General features: G+C 41.5%; 1 protein-coding gene across 3 annotated transcripts in view; it reads right to left on the reverse strand.

The window, feature by feature from the left end:
* Positions 1-11,432: 11,432 nt before the first annotated feature.
* The window catches only part of LOC109869709 (metabotropic glutamate receptor 4), a 253,129-nt gene continuing 243,686 nt past the window's right edge, over positions 11,433-20,875 (reverse strand). For all 3 annotated transcript variants that reach the window (XM_031804324.1, XM_031804325.1, XM_031804326.1), the window contains 2 exons: positions 16,014-16,260; positions 11,433-13,328 (listed from right to left, as the gene is read on the reverse strand). In XM_031804324.1, coding sequence (XP_031660184.1) covers positions 13,279-13,328; positions 16,014-16,260 — 297 coding nt within the window. In that variant the 3' untranslated portion in view covers positions 11,433-13,278. The remainder of the gene's footprint in view (positions 13,329-16,013; positions 16,261-20,875) is intronic.

Here is a 20,875-nt window from a genome sequence, read left to right on the forward strand (position 1 = left end):
TCAACTTTCCGGACAAAAATGGGATGTGTCATCATTGGCTTCCTAGTTATTTCAAATTCCTTTATAAATGTAATCATGTTTCATCAACATGGCTAGTTGGTTAAATTAGCTATTTGAATAAAAAAATGTTGACAACTCAGTCCAATATCAAACTAAATGGAATTTTCATTTGACTTTTGAGTCTTTTCAGGGTGGGATGACTTTACTGGACTTAAAACTATTCACGTTGTGCTGGCAGAGAACAAAGACTAAATAACTCTATGACTGACAGCACCAGACATGTAATCCCACTTTGAGTTCCATAAAGTCTCAGTCCTCATCGCCAGAATTTATTTCTGTTGCCTTTCTATAAGGGAAAACTAAAAAAGAGAAACACACTTATCAGGAGATATGTTAATGAACACTTTTTGTTCTGTGTGTAATAAGAAAGAGGATTATCCTGAAATGATTTAAGTCTGTGATTGCTCCAATATGCGCTTTGTTATGGGCCAGGGCCACACAGGAAGGTTGACTGTCCCTGCAGCTAGGGTGTAGTTATAATTAATTGTTTTGCCCACAGTGGATTTGTCTGTTTCTGTAATTATATGTATATTTACTTTCTCTAGTTTTGTGTTTCCTACTTATGTTGCCAGAGGCTTTAATGTGTCTAAAACGGTTTCACATTGTACAATGCATTAAAACAGTGGTGTTTAGTTTCACATATCTTAGTACTTTGTACTTACAAAAAAAGGTGTAACTGCACTATGTTTAGCATAGCCTACAGTACACAGGGACAAAGAATAGATTACATTCATAATATGAATCTGACTGTCCTTTCATTTCTAAATGCAGCACCTTTCATGTTTTTATGGTCTACATACCCAGTGTCTTACATATCTTGACATTTTCCAGACACAGTAAAGCTAGTAGCAGAATGTCTCTATCACTTTATTATTCTCCTCCTTTGTACATGCGGGCTGTTCTCCAGACACTAGGTGAACTGAATCCTGTAAAGACATGTCCACCTGGAGATCACAGGTCATCCGTGACTATAGGGAAGTCAACGAACACCTCTTAGGACCAATCCTGTTACAGGAACATCAAGGTTACTTCCCCCGCTTTTATTCCTTTGAACTGTCATGGATGACATAGGTATCCGTTCAATGTTATTCATGGATATGATGTTATTGTGAGCACTTTCTATGGCAGAGGCATAGTTTATACTGTAAACTATTGATAACATATGCATGTTTCACATTTCTCAGACAGCACCATACTGTGAAACGTCTGTTTGTGAATGAACTTGTATGACTCGTCATCTCATGCAGACCAAATGGGTCAATCTCTCTTGAATTGTCAACTATGAAGTGCATGTAAAGTCACTTGTCCAGCGTACTGCGTTTTATGTAAAGAGAAAGGTAGAAAAGGAGGGAAATGGTTTGATTCATTGAGTTTATAATCCTATTGACAAAATACAGTGAGTGTACAAAACAATAAGAACTCCATCCTAATATTGAGTTGCACCCCCTTTCACGGTCAGAACAGCCTCAATTCATCAAGGTATGGACTCTACAAGGTGTCGAAAGCGTTCCGTAGGGATGCTGGCCCATATTGACTGGGTGTACTTTGGGTGGTGGACCATTCTTGATACACATGGGAAACTGTAGAGCGTGAAAAACCCAGAAGTGTTACAGTTCATGACACACTCAAACCGCTGTGCCTGGCACCGACTACCATACCCCGTTCAAAGGCACTTAAATCTTGTTTTACCCATTCACCCTCTGAATGGCACACATACACAACCCATGTCTCAATTGTATGAAGGCTTAAAAATCATTCTTTAACCTGTCTCCACCCCTTCATCTACACTGATTGAAGTGACATCAATAAGGGCTCATAGCTTTCACCTGGATTCACCTGTTCAGTCTATTTTATTTTGTTCATCTCAACCTTTATTTAACCAGGTTCACCAGCTGAGAATAAGTTCTCATTTACAACTGCGACCTGGCCAAGATAAAGCAAAGCAGTGCGACAAAAAACAACAACACAGAGTTACACATGGGATAAACAAAAGTACAGTCAACAACAATAGAAAAATATATAAACAGTGTATGCAAATGGAGTAAGGAGGTAAGGCAATAAATAGGCCATAGAAGCGAAGTAATTACAAATGAACTATGTCATGGAAAGAGCAGGTGTTCCTAATGTTTTGTAAACTCAGTGTACATGGTACCATAGCTATCTACAGGAATATCATACAAAGTGGGAGAATAGCCAGCCACAATTTTCAGCCAGTGTGTTCATACTGTACAAAACATACATAGGTCTATTTTTTTTTAAATTATTGCTCACTGTGTAGAGCTTTGCCATTCTCCCTTGTTTACCAGATTATACGCACATCTACAGCCCATGATAGTTGCTTGGTAGCAAGGGTGACAGAAGTTGCACAGCACAGAGGGAGACATACCTGGACAGGATAAGGATTAAATGGACAGGAAACACACAAAGCTGTAGAGATAAGAGAAATACCTGATCCTATCAGTTCAACACACACAACCTCCCTGTCACTTTGGTTACACATTCCTTCAAGTTCCAGAACACAAAATGGCCACCACAGTAATTCAATATAATGTGTTTATGAAACAATTACTGGGTTATTGAAATGGGTGTGTTGGCCATAACATGAATAAGAACTCCAGGGCAAGCTGCCCATTGCACGTGCATTCAGCCAAGCTATACAACTTATCAGGTGCTCTATTGTCTCCATTCAAGCTGAGAAATGATAGATATTCAATGTTTTTCACCATATCACTCTAGGAAAGGCAGAATATGTGAGGTTTTGTCGACCAGATATAAGTCCCACAGAAGTAAACTAAAAGCGACAGGAAGCTGAAGTAAACTAAATATCTGAAATATCTGTTATGAGTAGTAGTCTACTGTGGGTGCATTGGAGCAGACCTCGGATGACTATAGTTTTAACTATGCTTATGTGGAAATAACCATTTTTAACTCAGAACAATGTTAAACTTTGTGGAAATAGTTACTTTGAATAGTTAAAAAATATATATACTTTTTATAACTATTTAAATAAAGATCTCAGAAAGTGAGTACTTTTTCAAAACTATTTGAATACAGATTTCAGAAAGTAATTACTTTCTCAGGACTATTGGATTGGCTGCCTTCAACTTACGGTAGGGCTGTATCTGGAACTGCATGTTGAAGACACACCACATTACCAAAAGTAAGTGGGCACCTGCTCGTCAAGCATCTCATTCCAAAATCATGGGCATATGGAGTTGGTGCCCCTTTTGTTGCTCCTCCACTCAGCCTCCACTCTTCTGGTAAGGCTTTCCACTAGATGTTGGAACATTGCTGAAGGGACTTTTGGCTTCCATTCAGCCAAAAGAGCATTAGTGAGGTCGGGCACTGATGTTGGGTGATTAGGCCTGGCTCGCAGTCAGCGTTCCAATTCATCCCAAAGGTAATTGGTGGGGTTGAGGTCAGAGCTCTGTGCAGACCAGTCAAGTTCTTCCACACCGATCTCAACAAATAATTTCTGTATGGACCTCGCATTGCAAATTGGGACATTGTCATGCTGAAACAGGAAAGGGCCTTCCACAAACTATTGCCACAAAGTTGGAAGCACAGAATCATCTAGAATGTCATTGTATGCTGTAGCGTTAAGATTTCCCTTCACTGGGACTAGGGAGCCTGAACCATGGAAAACAGCCCCAGACCATTATTCCTCCTCAACCAAACTTTACAGTTGGCACTATGCATTCGGTCAGGTAGTGTTCTCCTGGCATCCGCCAAATCCACATTTGTCCTTCGGACTGCCAGATGGTGAAGCTTGATTCATCATTCCAGAGAACACGTTTCCACTGCTCCAGAGTCCAAATGCAGAAGCTTGGCACCACTCCAGGTGACGCTTGGCATTGCCCATGGTGATCTTAGGCTTTTGTGCGGCTGCTCGGCAATGGAAACCCATTTCATGAAGCTACCGACGAACAGTTCTTGTGCTGACGTTGATTCTAGAGACATTTTGGAATTCAGTAGTGAGTGTTGCAACTGAGGACAGTCGATTTTTTTCGCACCAGACACTTCGCGGCTGAACTGTTATTTGCTCCTAGACGTTTCCACTTCACAATAACAGCACTTACAGTTGACTCTGGCAGCTCTAGCAGGGCAGAAATGAGATGATCTGACTTGTTGGAAAGGTGGTATGGATCTGCTATTATCTTTACTTTAGAACCGGACCCACAACAGAAGCTAGCCAACTAACTAGCTACCCAAACAACAAAATACATGCTGTCTGGTACAGTTGAAAACGGGATTCATCTGTGAAGAGCACACTTCTCCAGCATGCCAGTGGCCATCGAAGGTGAGCAGATGAGCTTCCCTAAGATGGTTTCTGACAGTTTATGTATAACTTCTTCAGTTGTGCAAACCCACAGTTTCATCAACTGTCAGGATGGTTGGTCTCAGACGATCCCGCAGGTGAAGGAGCCAGATGTGGAGGTCCTGGGCTGGCGTGGTTACACGTACTGCCAAATTCTCTAAAACTACATTGGAGGTGGCTTATGTTAGAAAAATTTACATTAAATTATCTGGCAACAGCTTTGGTTGACATTCCTGCTGTCTGCATGATAATCTGTGGCATTGTGTTGTGTGACAAAACTGCACATTTTAGAGTGGCCTTTTATTGTCCCCTGCACAAGGGGCACCTGTGTAATGATCTTGCTGTTTAATCACCTTCTTGATATGGCACACCTGTTAGGTGGATGGATTATCTTCGCAAAAGAGAAATGCTCACTAACAGGGATATTAACATATTTGTTCACAGAGGTAAGCTTTACGTGCGAATGGAAAATGTCTGGGATCTTATATTTCAGCTAATGAAACATGGGACCAACACGTTACCTGTTGCGTTTATATTTTTGTTTGGTGTAAGATGAATAGGGACTGTTCCTAATTCCACTTAAGTAATAACTCCATTATCATACCATTATAAAGCAATTTCCAAAATCCTATGTATCAACAATAGGATTGTAATAATTTGTAATAATCAAAGTTACCACACATGTATAAGAACTTAATGTCAAGTGTTAGTTTCAAGTGTGTGTGTGTGAGTGATGGCATGTGTGCTAAGGTGCAGAGAGTCAGTGCAGGTGGTCAGTCCAGTTCAAGTGCCTGATGGCTTGTAGATATAAACTGTCTATGAGCCTGTTGGCATCAGACCTCAGGCTCCATTACCATATGGGAGTGAACAGCTTGTGGCTGGGGTGTGTGGGGTCCTTGACGATGCTGCCGGTTTCCAGTAGATGTTGTTGGTGGGTGCACGGTCCCAGTGATGTAATGTACCTAAGACCCGCTGGAGGGTCGTGGACGGAGCAATTCCCATACCAGGCCGTGATGCAACCGGTCAGGATGCTCTCGATTGTGCAGTGCTAGTATTTGGAGAGGACGCCTTACGGAGTAGAGAGCTGTTGCGCACTCTTGACAAGCGTGGTGGTGTGATTATTTTTTTGATTATTCAAAGTAGCCACCCTTTGCCTAGATGACAGCTTTGCACACGCTTGGCATTCTCTCAACCAGCTTCATGAGGTAGTCACCTGGAATGCATTTCAATTGACAGGTGTGCCTTGTTAAATGTTAATTTGTGGAATTAATGTGTTTGAGCCAATCAGTTCTGTTGTGACAAGCTAGGGGTGGTATACAGAAGATAGCCATATTTGTTGAAAGAACAAGCAAAAACAGCTCAAATAAGAAACAGAAACGACAGTCCATCATTACTTTAAGACATGGTTAGTCAATCTGGAAAATTTCATGAACTTTGAAAGTTTCTTCAAGTGCAGTCGTAAAAACCATCAAGCGCTATGATGAAACTGGCTCTCACAAGGACTGCCTTTGGAAAGTAAGACACATAGTTACCTCTGCTGCAGAGGATAAGTTCATTAGAGTTAACTGCAACTCAGAAATTGCAGCCCAAATAAATGCTTCACAGAGTTCAAGTAACAGACACATCTCAACATCAACTGTTCAGAAGAGACTGTGTGAATCAGCCTTTTGTGGTCAAATTGCTGCAAAGAAACCACTACTAAAGGACACCAATAATAAGAAGAGACTTGCTTGGACAAAAAAACACGAGCAATGGACATTAGACCGTTAGAAAACTGTTCTTTGGTCTGACGAGTCCAAATTTGAGATTTTTGGTTCCAACCGCCGTGTCTTTGTGAAACGCAAAGTAGATGAGCGGATGTTGTCCGCATGTGCGGTTCCCACCATGAAGCATGGAGGAGGAGGTGTGATGGTGTGGGGGTGTTTTGCTGGTGACACTGTCTGTGATTAATTTAGAATTCAATGCACACTTAACTAGCATGGCTACCACAGCATTCTGCAGTGATACGCCATCCCATCTGGTTTGCCCTTAGTGGGACTATCATTTGTTTTTCAACAAGACAATGACCCAACACACCTCCAGGCTGTGTAAGGGCTATTTGACCAGGAAGGAGAGTGATGGTAGTTCTGCATCAGATGACCTGGCCTCCACAATCACCCAAACTCAAACCAATTGAGATGGTTTAGGATGAGTTGGAGTGAAGGAAAAGCAGCCAACAAGTGCTCAACATATGTGGGAACTCCTTCAAGACTGTTGGAAAATAATTCCAGGTGAAGCTGATTGAGAGAATGCCAAGAGTGTGCAAAACTGTCAAGGCAAAGGGTGGCTACTTTGAAGAATCTAAAATATATTTTGATTTGTTTAACACTTTTGTTACTACATGATTCCATGTGTCATTTCATAGTTTTGATGTCTTCACTATTATTCTACAATCCAGAAAATAGTAAAAAATAAAAACCCTTGAGTAGGTGTCCAATATTTTGACTGGTACTGTATATATGCCCAGCCTTTGATGGTATGAGACCTAAGACAATTGTCTCTAGTGTCTAATGGTAAGTCCGCCAGTGCCTGTAGCCTGTCTTTTCAGCTTAACTTGAAGGCCCCCCTTTTCCTTCCTCTTCATTGTCACCGGTGTTGCCTTTGGTCAGCAGCATCAGGTTAGCCTGCTGTGCATGGAGCAAATGTAGTATTCCAGATGTGGGAGACTGAGATAAGTGTCTAACTTCCAATTCATGTTCCAGAGGTGTTTGACGGCCATGGGAAATTGCACAAACATTCTGAGCAAAAAAGTCATAATTAACCTAAGAACAGTAAAAAAATAGCAAAGTTGAGCAGGAACCTGCAAGACACATTCCCTCCTCAGCGCTGCTCTCTCAACCATCTCTTACCAGGTTACCTTATGTCTCATTCCTTATGAAAATATATTTGTTAGTCATTTTGAAGCTGCAAAAGTTCTGTACTCTAATATTGAAGTGATTCCATGTACCTCGTGTATTTAATTCTAGGCTATAAGATTCATATCTGAAAGCCTTCCAAACAATGTGCTTTTGATCATTTCAACTAGCGGTTGTATTTTTTGGTTCTTCATCAAATGTTTGGCAGCGATTAAAACCTCTTTGGGGCAGGTTGGATGGTAGCGTCCCACCTGGTAAACATCCGGTGAAATTGCAGAGCGCGAAATTCAAAATACAAAACTAGTAATATTAAACTTATGAAAATACAAGTGTTATACACCATTCTTTAGATTAGAATCTTGGTAATCAAACCGCTTTGTCCGATTTACAAAAGGCTTCATGGCAAAAGCATAGTATTTGATCGTCTGAGGACAGCGCCTCGCCCACTTCGTGCATTAACATAAATTCATAACAGGTGTACAGGTGTCACAAAACTCAAAAATAGCGATAGAAAAAACAAGCATTAAACCATTTCTAAAGACTGTTCAAATCTAGTGGAAGCCATAGGAACTGCAATCTGGGTCCTAATTATTAGACTTTCCCATAGAAAAGCATTGAAAAGTCCAATGACCTAAAAAAAAAAAAAAAATCCTGAATGGATTGTCCTCGGGGTTTCGCCTGCCAAATCAGTTCTGTTATACCCACAGACAATATTTTAACAGTTTTATAAAGTTCAGAGTGTTGTTACCAATTATATGCATATCCTAGCTTCAGTCATCCAAACTTCCGAATACTGTCCCCTACCCCGAAGAAGTTACTGTCACGTTCTTTCAAAATCGAACCGAAGCAGACCAGGACAAGGAGAGTAGGAAGAAGGTGAGTATTTATTTACAAGTGGATGTGAATGGGTAGATATATCCAGGTGGCGTAGCGGGCAGCGGTGGTGAGTTGGAGTAAATAGGTGGATCCAATGGGGTAGCGGAATCCGACGACGACGACCAGGCGGGAATGGGGTAAATGATCCGGGTGAGTAACTGAAGACAGAACAAACGGAAGTAAGTTTAAGGCAAGCAATACGTAAAAAACAACAAAACAAATTCTATCCAACTTGAGGCTGATACTATTGCACAACATACTGTTCATGGCTAACGATCCGGCAGGGAATGGATGTCAGGTCAGAGCTTTTGAAGGGGAGAGGTGATGATCAGGACAGGTGTGCAGATTACTGATGGGATACAGGTGCGGATGAACATGATCTCCCAACAAGCTAATTCGCCCGGCAACCAGACAGGGTGCGTTCCAGGACACCGGAAACACACTCCAGGACAGAAACACAGGCAAACACAGACTCAGGAAGCGGGATTCGTGACAGTTACGTATTTTTTTGCTTTCAAAAATGTGCATACAGTATGTTCAAATAATAATAAATAAATAAATATGATTTGGTTTTCTGAGACCTGTATTTAAATATCAAATAAAATAATGACCTTTTAAATTAAACTCTATATAAGATATATTTATCTACCTCGAGTATTTGAAAAGTTGGTATTTTCTGCCAACGCTCTGCATTGGAGACGTTCTCTTTTTGGGAAATATTTAATCAACGCAAAAGTTAATTTGATTTCCTTTGTGCTTCTCATCGTCTTCCCTGGAGCCCCATGTGTTAGCTGCTCAAGTGTTATATGCAGTTATGGCAGCACCACCAGATATGTTGGAGAATGCAGGCATTTTCTATTGGAGAATTTTGAAATGAGTGATTAACAATTGAGCTATTTTCATAGTAATTCCAATTCTTCTGATGTTTCATATATTTCAGTTTTTTCCCCCTCAGATATGGAGACCCACCAGAACATCAATGATACAGTCTATTCATTGATCACTCTGAAGACACATTTAGAGGCTGAAACATATTTGCTATGGACAGGTGTTTTTGCCAGAGCTGCCTTTCATCGGCGCCATCACATAACCCTGACAGCTTTTATGGATGGAATTACGTCTTCCCACTTCTTGTTAGGCTGGGGAATCTACAGTATTGATCTGTAGCCGATCTGGTGTAAGATTAAGGGTTTAATTCAACACCCTTTGTTCTTATCCTTTATCTTTCAGTTCTCTGTATGTGTGAAACATTGTGTTGTCACTCATGATGCGTGATGGTGTCTGATTTGTATTCATGTTGTACTATACAGTAGCTGTTGTACTGTGGTCAAAAGAGCACGACTAAGAATGCTTAGCATTCACCATGTAGCAAAGCCCCGGCACTGGCTTGGCCTTGAGGAGCTCTACAGTCTTTCAGTAAATCCACCTCAATCCCTTCCACTTTTTCGTTTTCTATCTCTGGCAGATGGTAACATCCATTCATCTTTCTAGCAATCCCCCTGACAACATTTCCCTTGGCAGACCACATGGCTTTTATGATTCAACAGTGGAAATGACGATGTGCAATATTATGAGCGTTGCCAGTATCAGTATGTTGCAAAGGCTCAGATTTGGCCCTAGGCCATGCAAATGCCTGGATGGGATATGCTGTCTGATTTGAATGTGGAAATTCACCTTCACTTATCCCCCAGGTGGCATCTTAGACATGCAGTAGTTAGAATTCCCTATCTGTTCCTTTAATACCAACAAGGATTCACCATGTAAAAGAGATTCATTACTTTTTCTTTCTTTTCTATATGTCATATGAAAATGTATACAATATAGCTTCAGATATTTTTTATGTCGATGTTAGATAGGTTTAGGTCTGCGCCTCGTGTTTCGATACATGACAAAACAACACAACAGATGAAAACTACAACATGTGTTTCTTACTGACAGATACAGCATGTGGTATACTGTATGTCATCACTCTCAGTTATTGAATAACACTTGCCTTAGCTGTTCTTTGACACTGAAGAGTGAGCACTGTCAGTGTCAATGTCTCCAGGCTATTATTTTCCTTAGCTTTTATGTAATTTTTTATTTATTTTTTAATCGCCTTACATTTTGTGATCTGCATATGTAAACTACTATTTATGGATTGGAACAGGATACAGTTCAGTTGAACAAGACTGGGTAGCTGAACTCTCTGACACTTAGTGCGAATTTATCTTGGTCTCACAAGTAAGTATCAAGAATAATTAGGCAATGAAAACAATGGTATGAAATAACAGAGCTGGTGCAATGGATCTTGTTATTCTCCTGCCATTTTTACTAACATGATTAATCACCATCCCCGCTCGCAAAATCCTTCACTTCAGAGTTTTCCACTTAGACTTGTTTTTCTGTAACAATTCATTTTTTTTGTGTGGGGTAGTGGGGGTTGTGAGAAAGTAGAGATCCTTCTCTCCACTCAAAGAATTTGAATACATTTTCAGGGATCTACAGTATGTCACATTTGACCACGTTGTAAATAATAGAAGTGACATCCCTTTAAACTGAAAAAAAAACAAGGCTGGGGTTTTAATGGCTGACTGTGTTGGGCTACAGTAGGAGGTTAGCATTCCTGAACGCTGCATTCCTGAACACCCCCCCCCCATGTGTATTGTCTTCACTACAGTACTGTACAGTATGTCCTGCAGATAGAGAATACTAATGATGATTTGTTCCATCTGGCTCAAGTAAAAAGCTCTCCCCACATCTCCTGGGCTCTAGATCTCTATCTCTTGGACTCCAAGAGTACTATGATTTCCACAGAGATAAGGTTATCAATAACATGTCATATTCTGACCTTAACAATAAAAAAAAGCAACAGTTTCTTTTTTTGCAAAACAGTATTTTATTAGAAATATCTTGTATAAAAATTTACATGCTCTACACATTTTCATGTTTTCTATAGATAATTCATAAATATCCAGGCACTGTATTTTTTCTGTTTTGTTTTGTTTTTGTTCTTTTTTAATAGGTCAGTACATAAAGCAGACATGATCAATCCATTTTTAATAACATACATTAACTTGCCATTCAGCACTTACACACTCTATTTTGCAACACGGACATAGTGTTGGAAAAAATGAGATGAATTGGAGGCTTAAAGCAGTAAATCATCATATTCACAAACACAAAACAATCAGACAACACTATCTTTAAACAATGAAAAATACAAACATTTTATTTTGCTGCAACATCTGGGATCTTTGTTGAAGCAGAGAATCATAAATTAACAGACGGGGTTGTCCTCTCTCCAATCTTATTTATAAACTTTTTTTTTTTTTTTTTTACAGTAGTTTTCGTTCTGGAGCTTATTGGATCATTTCTCCAATGGCTATTCACATCATGATATGAATGGCTGTGACACAGCATCTTGCCAATATATTTCTTACTATATTAAGGGACTGGCTTTGATACTAGAACATTAATGCCGAGTACATTTCCAGAAATGGAATGATGAAATTAGACTAAAAACACAGTATGACTAAACATGACTAACAACATTGGATCCAGGACACAATACAGAAGGAGATGAGAGCTGTGTTTGTTGTTATTTTTACGCAGTGGTTTCCTCTGTTGACCTGGCAGGGGTAGGCTTACTCTTAAAGTTAATTCACTTGTGGATTTGGAGCGACTTCCTCTCTCTGAGTAACATGAAAGCAACAAGCGCTTTTACTGAAATCACAGGTGCCTGACAAAAAGACTCAATAACATAGCGAAGGATGGTGAACACTGCTGATGTTCCAAAGAGTGTGTTTTGTACCATTACACCTAACATGCCAACAAATGCCTATATGTTATGTTAGACAATTCTGGTACAGATTCCAAATTCTTCACATGTTGAGATAGAACTTCAGAAATTCTAATGGAACAAGGCCATGAAAGGATCGTCTTACATGTAAAGATGCCAGGTTGGATGCAGTGAAGCATTGCCCTTCAGCTGTCTTATGGGCTGTAGTGTTGAGGTTGTATTTCACAGAAAAATAGGATGTGGAGTACATACAATGCTTTTACTTGTTAGCTAATTCTTATGGCTGTTTCTCATATTTTTTATCTTCCGTTCATCTGCAAAAAAGTACCACGTGTGTAATAGTCCACAATGATAACGCCACTGGGACTTGTTGAACCGCAATCCTCTCACATGTTGCATTCCATAGATTTTGACAACACAGCACGGTACATATTATGCTCCCACAGGCATGCTCTAGGACTGTACACAAGGACCATAAAGATGGTGTCAGATATGGTATAGCCATCATCTGGGAAAACCCACTGATATATTTATGTACTGTCCACGATGGTAAGGAAACATTTACTGGACCCATGCTGTAACAATGAATATTCCGATGTTGGAAAGTTGCATATTTGTTTTCTCTGTTTCACAACTATGACCTTCATTAAAATGATGACAACATAATGTAAATGCTACAGAGCCTGAGGGTTAATATTCTGTTTTTTGGGGGCTTGAACAAAGACAAACCCACAGCAATAACATGCTTATTCATCTGCTTATACATACTTATTTTGACAGATTTGTCTTATTGACAAATTAGATATTGTGTTCAGCCTTTCACCCTCATTGGAAAGGACAGAGAAGAAGGGGAAGCAAATAATTGCACATTACCACTGGTAGAGAGAGATACAACACCGCTGCACACAGAGAGAAAACTCAATTCACTACAGAACAGGGTGTTTGTCAGGGAGTTAGCCAGGGAGTTCATCAGCCTCAGACAAAACACCAGAAGAGAAAAGCTGTTCTATAAACTCCAGAAGGAAAACACTGACTTAATTTGGAAATGTGACTGTCTGATGTCTCTGTGACATGTCACAAAGGGGATGGGGAGACATCACTGTCATATCTGCCTGAAACCTGCACCTCCCCACCCCACTAGGAGCCTCCCCACTGATTTTGTTTGGCATTCAATATCCTTGCATTGACTGGTCCTCTTGAAAATAGTGACATCTGTTCAATAAGTTTGAATGATGATTCTCCTTTCTCCCCATGTCCCACTGCTTTTGCATCTTGGTGCTCCAGTTCTGGTGTTCGTTCATTCCACACGCAGGTCGTAGCTTCTGAGCCGGGTCTCCCCTGTCTGTTTCTTAGATGGCATGGTTACTGTAGCTGATGTATGTCTGCTTGGAGGCCAATGCTGTGAATAGGGTCATGAGAGAGGAAGAGAAAGAAAAGAGAGAAAGGAAAAGATGTGGATGAAGACGTTGGCAATTCATTAAAGGCTAATTTAACCATCTGTGAGGGGCTCATCTTCCAGTGCATTAAGGTGATTGCTTGCACAGGTTCTATTTATGCGTGACTTTATCAGACCCAAGTGTCACCAGGGAGTACAGGTGGAACCAACAGTGAAAGAGGGTAATTGATATGAATAGCAAGCAGTGAGTAAAATGTTCATGTTTTGTGGTTAGTATTAAAATAATGATTTCACTTCCTGAGAAATGTGTTGCCAACTGTAAATTGCACATAAATGCAGATTTCCTTGATCTGATGCAAAGTCGGGCAGAGCAGGGTACAGATGTGGCTGCGGCTAGTAACACAACTAATATTGGATTCCTTATCAGGATGCTGTTGTAACATGTCTCCACATGGATATATATATATAGTCCTGGAATAGACTATAAAATACAAATTGTAACCAGTAATTGCAACTTCACTTATAAGTGAAGACTATTTCATGGTAAAATACCCTTTGCAGCTGTTAGTTAGTTTAACAAACAGTATACAGTAGTATGTGATGTAATAGTACTCATTCAAATGCAAGGCTCCGTAATTACATGCAGATCTCTCTGCACCAATGAAAGCATGCAGCGGCACCATGCCGATAGACATAACACCATTGAAGAAAAGCATGGAGCTTTCGGATTGGCTTTGGTGTCACAGCCATGAACAGACAATCCAGGGGAGACGGCCTTAGGGCATAACAGCCATCAGTGGACTGAGAGACCAGTGCTGGCAGTGTCCTAACATGCTGTGACCCAACATTACCATATGTCTCTACCTGCCATACCACACACATTTATGTATGTGTGTACGTATGGTGTGTCCTCTCTAAATATCACCGTCATCAGCTTGCTCGTTCTGCAGTGTAATCGCCACACAAATCTGACAATCTTGTCCACAACAGCATTCACTGATTGGGTGAGTCAGAGCGGATAAATCTGAGCGCCGACTGCTGACAGCTTGGGTGGTTGGAGGGCAACGGTACTGGAGGGAAGGGATGTATAGTGGGGGGGGGGGGGGGGGCATACCCTCCATTCCACCCAGAACCTCTCCCAGAGCAGCACTGATAAATGAGCCTTATTTAAATATTTATGCGCTCCGAGGCCAAGATAAAAAATAGATGGTCCAGAAAGAATTGGAGCTGGCAGATCCATCTGTCTTTGCCCTCCTACCCCTCTTATTGTTGTTTTACAGCAATTACAGAACATTCCTCCGTTTGTCAACATGGGAAACAAATTACAGGGGACGCGCGGCTATCACTTGTCCCCCCGCATTCAGCCCAGAGTGGTGTCATCTCCCCGCATCGGCTGCCATCAGGCTGTTACCACGCTCTCAGGCCATTTGCAGTACAACACGCCAACATTGTCTACCGACATCAACGTCTGTGTGTCAAGGGTGTGTATGTGAGCATGAGAACTGTCTGACACAATCTAAGGTGCTATATCTGTGGGTGAGTTTTAGTGCAAACATAGCTTAGGCAGGCATAGGATCCAACTGAACATTAGCACAAAGTAAATGGGGTAAAACGTGGTCAGTGATAGAGGCAAGTTGATAGAGGCTCTCCATCCGTTACCTGTGTGTCTAAAGTCTCTCACAGGGATCCCCTCTCTCATCACAGTCTGACACACAAGCACAAAGAGCAACTGTTATTGGGCCAGAGGGGTCATAGTATAGGTGTCAAACTGTGAAGTTGGGGAAGCATCTCTCATGGGGGCTAAAATCATTTTTCCCATTTCCATTGTCTCCTTGTAGGATTCTCTGTGACAATCCCCATATTGAAAGTTTACATAAACACAAAAATGACACATGGCCACATCTCCTGCTTCCTACACATTTAGAGAAAGTACAACTGGATATTTCAAATAGCACTATAATCAAGAATTCCAAACATGTTCACAACATTGGCTTTGGTTCTCCAAAGGTGATTGGAATATTTACTGATGATGCATTAGATACAGGGAAACATCATTCTGCATGGATGAATGAGTGTGACTATCCATAAATCTAATTATTTCCCCATGATTTGCAATACATGTTTTTACAATTATGGCATTTGCTCATTCCGCCCACGGCAGCTGTGTTACTGTCGGATGGAGCTGAAGTGCTGGAGCAATAATCCTGACTGCTATTGCACCAATGAAATGGCTGGAGGCTGGAGAGCTAATACACCTGGCCAGCTCTACGGTATGATGCCTGAATATGAAGCCTTTCCTATCGATCCACATCACCCCGTTCTGCTCTTTATGTCCTGCTTGCAGACAGTACCACGTTTTAGAGCATCAGCCAATGCTTAATGCCACACGGGTTGGCAGGGGAAAAAATGCCCTTCCAATTCCCTGCATCCTGATAATAACACCAGCTAATTTCCCAAAGCTGTTGAGGTGTAAAATAACAATGAAATCAATTAAGTTTACATAAAAGCGAGGATTGTTTTTCATTTTTATAGCCCAATAATTTCCCCTCGAAATTGCTCAATGACTTTAAGGCATAAACTCAAGGACAGAGTGCTGTAATAACTAAACATGTGTCCTGATTTCCTCTCTCCTCCCTGATCTCTATTCCCCTCTTGCTCCATCCCTAACCCAAGGCCCTTGGTGCTAACCTTGTGTCTCCAGGCTTTCACACAGCTCAGACTTGGCCTCTCCATTGGGCCGGAGGCCGCCCTTAGTGGGGAACTTGTTGGACATGGTGGCCGCGGTGACCACAGCCTTGAGGCTGCGCTTGCGCTTGGGCACGTTCTGCTCCGGGTGGAAGAGGACCACGTAGACCTTGGGCATGTAGAGCATCCCCAGAGACACAGAGGCACTCAGGCTCACGGAAATGGTCAGAGTCGTGGTCTGGATGTACATCTGTGGAGGAGAGGAGGGAGATGGAGAAGAAAAAGAGAAACATTGTTATAAGGTAAGACAGAAATGATCCAGTTTCAGAGAGTAAGACGAGGGTAGCCTACTCAAGATATAGTTCCCCACGACAGCATTGACCTTTGGCTTTGTGAGAGTACATTCTAGTACCAGTTATACATTGTTTATGCAAGACTACAACAAAAACAACTCTACTTAGACATGTACGAGTGCACTTAAGTATCCTAGTAGATATTCCAGTAATATCAAATCCCCACCATCAGATGTGATAACACACATGGAGTGGACACATGCAAACTGTTCTGTTTTCAAGTGCTCTTTGCATGATTCATCAACTCCTGTTTGTGTTTTTATTGGTGTGTTTATTTGTTTGTTTATGATATGTGACTAATGGAGGAGGCCTCGCAATGAGTGACTGTACTACAGATGTCTTGCCCTCGGTCCCGGGCTGCGGTAGAGGGGTTTGAATCGACTCAGTGTAAAGACAGCTGTGACTCACAGCTGTGCACAGAAAACATGGCTACATGCAAGGATCAGGGAGAGACATCTTGAGAACATCAATACAATGCCTGAGAGTGATTTTTCCATATAAATTATATAATATTCTCAATGGAATTAAATGATCATTTAGGTCAGATTTTTTATGTATTTTTATTTATTTCACCTTTATTTAACCAGGTAGGCTAGTTGAGAACACCTTTATTTAACCAGGTAGGCCAGTTGAGATCACCTTTATTTAACCAGGTAGGCTAGTTGAGAACACCTTTATTTAACCAGGTAGGCTAGTTGAGAACACCTTTATTTAACCAGGTAGGCTAGTTGAGAACACCTTTATTTAACCAGGTAGGCTAGTTGAGATCACCTTTATTTAACCAGGTAGGCTAGTTGAGAACACCTTTATTTAACCAGGTAGGCTAGTTGAGAACACCTTTATTTAACCAGGTAGGCTAGTTGAGAACACCTTTATTTAACCAGGTAGGCTAGTTGAGAACACCTTTATTTAACCAGGTAGGCTAGTTGAGAACACCTTTATTTAACCAGGTAGGCTAGTTGAGAACACCTTTATTTAACCAGGTAGGCTAGTTGAGATCACCTTTATTTAACCAGGTAGGCTAGTTGAGATCACCTTTATTTAACCAGGTAGGCTAGTTGAGAACACCTTTATTTAACCAGGTAGGCTAGTTGAGATCACCTTTATTTAACCAGGTAGGCTAGTTGAGAACACCTTTATTTAACCAGGTAGGCTAGTTGAGAACACCTTTATTTAACCAGGTAGGCTAGTTGAGAACACCTTTATTTAACCAGGTAGGCCAGTTGAGAACACCTTTATTTAACCAGGTAGGCCAGTTGAGAACACCTTTATTTAACCAGGTAGGCTACTTGAGAACACCTTTATTTAACTAGGTAGGCTAGTTGAGAACACCTTTATTTAACCAGGTAGGCTAGTTGAGAACACCTTTATTTAACCAGGTAGGCCAGTTGAGAACACCTTTATTTAACCAGGTAGGCCAGTTGAGAACACCTTTATTTAACCAGGTAGGCTAGTTGAGAACACCTTTATTTAACCAGGTAGGCTAGTTGAGAACACCTTTATTTAACCAGGTAGGCTAGTTGAGAACACCTTTATTTAACCAGGTAGGCTAGTTGAGAACACCTTTATTTAACCAGGTAGGCTAGTTGAGAACACCTTTATTTAACCAGGTAGGCTAGTTGAGAACACCTTTATTTAACCAGGTAGGCTAGTTGAGAACACCTTTATTTAACCAGGTAGGCTAGTTGAGAACACCTTTATTTAACCAGGTAGGCTAGTTGAGAACACCTTTATTTAACCAGGTAGGCTAGTTGAGAACACCTTTATTTAACCAGGTAGGCTAGTTGAGAACACCTTTATTTAACCAGGTAGGCTAGTTGAGAACACCTTTATTTAACCAGGTAGGCCAGTTGAGAACACCTTTATTTAACCAGGTAGGCCAGTTGAGAACACCTTTATTTAACCAGGTAGGCCAGTTGAGAACACCTTTATTTAACCAGGTAGGCCAGTTGAGAACACCTTTATTTAACCAGGTAGGCAAGTTGAGAACACCTTTATTTAACCAGGTAGGCAAGTTGAGAACAGGTTCTCATTTACAATTGCGACCTGGCCAAGATAAAGCAAAGCAGTTCGACACATATAACAACACAGAGTTACACATGGAATAAAACAAACATACAGTCAATAATACAGTAGAAACAAGTCTATATACGATGTGAGCAAATGAGGTGAGAAGGGAGGTAAAGGCAAAAAAAGGCCATGGTGGCAAAGTAAATACAATATAGCAAGTAAAACACTGGAATGGAAGATTTTCAGTGGAAGAATGTGCAAAGTAGAAATAAAAATAATGGGGTGCAAAGGAGCAAAATAAATAAATAAAATAAATACAGCAGGGAAAGAGGTAGTTGTTTGGGCTAAATTATAGATGGGCTATGTACAGGTGCAGTAATCTGTGAGTTGCTCTGCCAGCTGGTGCTTAAAGCTAGTGAGGGAGATGTGTTTCCAGTTTCAGAGATTTTTGTAGTTCTTTCCCGTCATTGGCAGCAGAGAACTGGAAGGAGAGGTGGCCAAAGAAAGAATTGGTTTTGGGGGTGACCAGAGAGATATACCTGTTGGAGCGCGTAGTACAGGTGGGTGATGCTATGGTGACCAGCGAGATGAAATAAGGGGGGACTTTACCTAGCAGGGTCTTGTAGAAGACCTGGAGCCAGTGGGTTTGGCGACAAGTATGAAGCGAGGGCCAGCCAACGAGAGCGTACAGGTCGCAATGGTGGGTAGTATATGGGGCTTTGGTGACAAAACGGATGGCACTGTGATAGACTGGATCCAATTTGTTGAGTAGGGTATACACCTAGGTATTTGTAGTTGTCCACGTATTCTAAGTCAGAGCCATCCAGAGTAGTGATGTTGGACAGGCAGGCAGGTGCAGGCAGCGATCGGTTGAAGATTATGCATTTAGTTTTACTTGTATTTAAGAGCAATTGGAGGCCACGGAAGGAGAGTTGTATGGCATTGAAGCTTGCCTGGAGGGTTGTTAACACAGTGTCCAAAGAAGGGCCAGAAGTATACAGAATGGTGTCGTCTGCGTAGAGGTGGATCAGAGACTCACCAGCAGCAAGAGTGACATCATTGATGTATAGAGAGAAGAGAGTCGGTCCAAGAATTGAACCCTGTGGCACCCCCATAGAGACTGCCAGAGGTCCGGACAACAGACCCTCCGATTTGACACACTGAACTCTATCAGAGAAGTAGTTGGTGAACCAGGCGAGGCAATCATTTGAGAAACCAAGGCTGTCGAGTCTGCCGATGAGGATGTGGTGATTGACAGAGTCGAAAGCCTTGGCCAGATCAATGAATACGGCTGCACAGTAATGTTTCTTATCAATGGTGGTTAAGATATCGTTTAGGACCTTGAGCGTGGCTGAGATGCACCCATGACCAGCTCTGAAACCAGATTGCAGAGGGGGTATGTTGAGATTCGAAATGGTTGGTAATCTGTTTGTTGACTTGGCTTTTGAAGACCTTAGAAAGGCAGGGTAGGATAGATAAAGGTCTGTAGCAGTTTGGGTCAAGAGTGTCTCCCACTTTGAAGAGGGGGATGACCGCAGCTGCTTTCCAATCTTTGGGAATCTCAGACGACACGAAACAGAGGTTGAATAGGCTAGTAATAGGGGTGGCAACAATTTCGCCAGATAATTTTAGAAAGAAAGGGTCCAGATTGTCTAGCCCGGCTGATTTGTAGAGGTCCAGATTTTGCAGCTCTTTCAGAACATCAGCTGACTGGATTTGGGAGAAGGAGAAATGGGGAAGGCTTGGGCGAGTTGCTGTAGGGGGTGCAGTTATGTTGACCGGGGTAGGGGTAGCCAGGTGGAAAGCATGGCCAGCCGTAGAAAAATGCTTATTGAAATTCTCAATTATAGTGGATTTATCAGTGGTGACAGTGTTTCCTATCTTCAGTGCAGTGGGCAGCTGGGAGGAGGTGTTCTTATTCTCCATGGACTTTACATTGTCCCAGAACCTTTTTGAGTTAGTGTTGCAGGAAGCAAATTTCTGTTTGAAAAATCTAGCCTTGGCTTTTCTAACTGCCTGTGTATATTGGTTTCTAGCTTCCCTGAAAAGCTGCATATCACGGGGGATGTTCAATGCTAATGCAGAACGCCATAGGACGTTTTTGTATTTCGGTTAAGGGCAGTCAGGTCTGGGGAGAACCAAGGGCTATATCTGTTCCTGGTTCTAAATTTCTTGAATGGGGCATGCTTATTTAAGATGGTTAGGAAGGCATTTAAAAAAAACAGGCATCCTCTACTGACGGGATGAGATCAAAATCCTTCCAGGATACCCCGGTCAGGTCGATTAGAAAGGCCTGCTCGCTGAAGTGTTTCAGGGAGCGTTTGACAGTGATGAGTGGAGGTCGTTTGACCGCTGACCCATTACGGATGCAGGCAATGAGGCAGTGATCGCTGAGATCTTGGTTTTTAGACCACAGAGGTGTATTTAGAGGGCAAGTTGGTTAGGATGATATCTATGAGGGTGCCCGTGTTTACAGCTTTGGGGAGGGACCTGGTAGGTTCA

This window comes from Oncorhynchus kisutch, linkage group LG24, assembly GCF_002021735.2.
Source record: "Oncorhynchus kisutch isolate 150728-3 linkage group LG24, Okis_V2, whole genome shotgun sequence".
In the NCBI taxonomy this organism is placed as follows: Eukaryota; Metazoa; Chordata; class Actinopteri; order Salmoniformes; family Salmonidae; genus Oncorhynchus; species Oncorhynchus kisutch.